We start from the raw sequence: 3,156 nt of genomic DNA, 5'->3' as shown, positions 1-3,156 counted from the left end.
TTCCTTTTTTTATGACACGAGGGGGGTGTGTGTATGGAGACGTAATTGAAAGCACACTTGAAAATGAATGAGATGTTTATATACAGTACAGTACAGAAATAAAACGAAAAATATGAAATGAATTCGAGTATCAAAGTGAAGAGGGAAATATAATAAGAATAGAAATTTAATTACATCGTCCGGGAAAAAAGGGGGGCTTGTTTATTAGTGACATATATTTGGGTAAATGTAGAGAGTTAGGGTAATACTTGTTTAAGAGTATTTTAGTGATATTTATGTATTTGACCTACATTTCCTTCATGGCAACCAGATAGGCAACCACGAAACATCCTAGTAACAAAATTTATGGCAGTTAACATGAAAATTGCCACTTAGACACCAAATGACAACCACATGTCTATCATGAATTAGTTATGCTGTTCGGGATCAATTGGACAACTAGAAATTAGTAAAAACCTAGTGTTATTCTGAATTATGTACTTGGTGCTTTATATTTGTTTTCTTGGCCCAACACTTAAGTTCTGGGTATTCGCAAGTAGTTGCCATAAATATGTCAAAAGCTAGCTACAGACGCCATATCTAAGGCGAGATCCCTAACATACAAAGAGTATACTCACATTAATAAGCATACTCAGAGCATGCTTATTTCATACAAATGAGCATACTCACTAGAGACAGATAAATTTCGCATCTATTTTTTGTAAATTTCGCATTTATTTTTTTGGAAAATTAAAAATTTCGCTGAAATTTCGCATCAATTAAAAAACATGAATTTTATTAAATATTTTGGTTGAAAAATACATTTGAAGAGATTACAAATCATTATAGCATAACATTGTTGTAATTTCAATGTTATCTTCTGTGAGATTGGTTCGACGATCAGTTATGACGGTATTATACTTGGAAAAGTATCGCTCAGCATCAACACTATGAACAGGAGCCCATATGGCTTGTAATGCAGCATCACCGAATACAGGATAAGCATGTCTTGTAGCAAAAAGTAAATCTAAGACACTTGCTTCTTCTTTTCTATTTAATGCTTGAATCAAATTGCGGTGAAAATGTGTGTATCCATCAAGAATCGTATCTATGTCAATTCCATTAAAAAAAGGAATTTTCCTTAGACTTTCAATCAAACTTTTATGATTTGTTGAAACATCAGCGACGCTTGCTGCTATTTCAGGACAAAATAAACGATTAATTTCTCGTAGAGCATCATTTGTATGATTTGAACACATGTGATTTGAAAGCTTATTTAAAGCTTTTTGACAAGCATCTTTTACCATACCAGATAAATCAAAATTTTCATTTTCACTTTCATTTTCAATTACACTCAATGTGTCAGTACCGAAACATCCTTCAACTTGACGTTTAAGCTGTGATTTTAAAGCTTCAAGATGTGACCACAATTGATGAGCTAATGGATAACTAGATCCTTCTAAGTCATTTGTTAATTTTATCATTTTTGGACCAATCTCGGTAATAAATGCTAATTGCACATTTAGTTTAGACTTAAAATATGCATTCTTATAATTTACTTTTAAGAAATTGATGCTCGAATTTTCATTTTGCCATTCATCAAAAAAATTAAGGATGTGTTTAATATAATCTTTTAAATAGAGCACTGATTTGAGCCAACTGTTCCATCTTGTGAGAACTGGCGATGGAAAAATTTTGGGTGGTAAATTTTGTGCATTTTCACGCAAATACGTAACATATGCACTTCTCATTTTACGAGAATGAACAAAAGCAGACTTTATCTTTGACACTACCGTATTTAATTCATTGAAATCACTAATGAAACAGCCGATTATTAAATTGATTTTGTGTGCCCAACATTGAAAATGTAAGATATCAGGACCAATAAGTATCTTTAAAACATTAAAACTAGCTGACATATAACGAGCAGAATCTGAAACCAATCCCTTTACCTGACTGTAACCAATATCGTAATCTTTTAAAGTATCAATTATTGCTTGTGAACATGTTGTTGAATTGGCGGTATCAAGAAAGTTCACACTAGCTAAGTAGCAGTTTTGTGTACGATCAGCCTCAATTGTTCTTAAAAGTACAGCAAAAACGCAGCGACCTAATCTGTCGGATGTTTCATCTGCTACCACAACAACAGACTTATTTCTTAAATGTGCTTTGATTTCATTCTTTTGCTCTTGACCAATATTTGGTACCACTTTTGTTCTTAGATTAGTAGCCATAGGTAAACAACCCGATCCTGCAATGTACTTACTAAAAAACTGTCTAACAGACGGATGATCTAGTTTTTCTAAAGGAATATTTGCATCTAAAAATGTCTTCACAACGTCATGAACAAAATTGTCATTTTCCAGTTTAGCTCGTTTCTGTTGTTCAAATGCATTGACTATTGATGATTGTCGTTTGTTTCCTGATCCGCTAGCAGAAGAAGATTTCTGCATATGAGATGACGATTTTATGTGCTTACTTAATGTATCTTTTTTGTCTCCTTCTAATCTAATATTGCAGAATTTACACATAACAATATTTGATTCTACTAAATATAATCCGTTATCTTGAAAATCCTTAACGCGTTCTTGTAGAGTTATTTTATTTCTTCCCATTGTGTCAATAATAAATTAATTTTTTAGATCACTTTATATATTTAAAGAGAACTTCAATTTTTTTAAATTTTCGCGCATAAAAATATTAGATATTTTGAATCTCAAAAAACTGTTACTAAAATTCATGCAGGAAATTTTGTTTTGAAAAATTTTCATGAGATAGAGTTAAATTTTCGTAACAGAAATCACGAAAATTGGGCGTTGAAGTTACATATTCAATTAATTTACTTTAACATTTAATATTCATTAAAAATTTCCGCTAAAATTTCAAAAAATTCGGATTTTCGCATTTATTTTAAAATTTTGTAAATTTCGCATCTATCGCCAAAAAATGCGAATTTTCGCAACAATTCGCGGAAATTTCGTAAATACGAAATTTATCTGTCTCTAATACTCACAAATTTGAGTATACTCAGAGTATGCTACATATTTGTCTGTTAGTGGATCATGAATCACAATTGATCTGTGAAGTCGAAAAGAAGTTCCAATATAAAGAAAATCAACTTAAGAGGGATTTGATCATGAGTAGGAGGAGCATCTTAATATCAGAAACATTCACACT

General features: G+C 31.4%; 1 protein-coding gene across 1 annotated transcript; it reads right to left on the bottom strand.

The window, feature by feature from the left end:
- Window positions 1-812: 812 nt before the first annotated feature.
- Window positions 813-2,594, bottom strand: LOC139098504 (uncharacterized). The gene has a single exon (XM_070650732.1). It carries the CDS (start codon window positions 2,592-2,594, stop codon window positions 813-815), a length of 1,782 nt encoding a protein of 593 aa, XP_070506833.1.
- Between the last annotated feature and the right edge of the window lie 562 nt (window positions 2,595-3,156).

The sequence above is a fragment of the Chironomus tepperi genome, unplaced genomic scaffold (assembly GCF_022539635.2).
Source record: "Chironomus tepperi strain 1889 unplaced genomic scaffold, CSIRO-AGI_Ctep_v1 contig_445, whole genome shotgun sequence".
In the NCBI taxonomy this organism is placed as follows: Eukaryota; Metazoa; Arthropoda; class Insecta; order Diptera; family Chironomidae; genus Chironomus; species Chironomus tepperi.
Note: the sequence above shows the minus strand (reverse complement) of the source record. Positions and strands in the feature narration are given on the sequence as shown.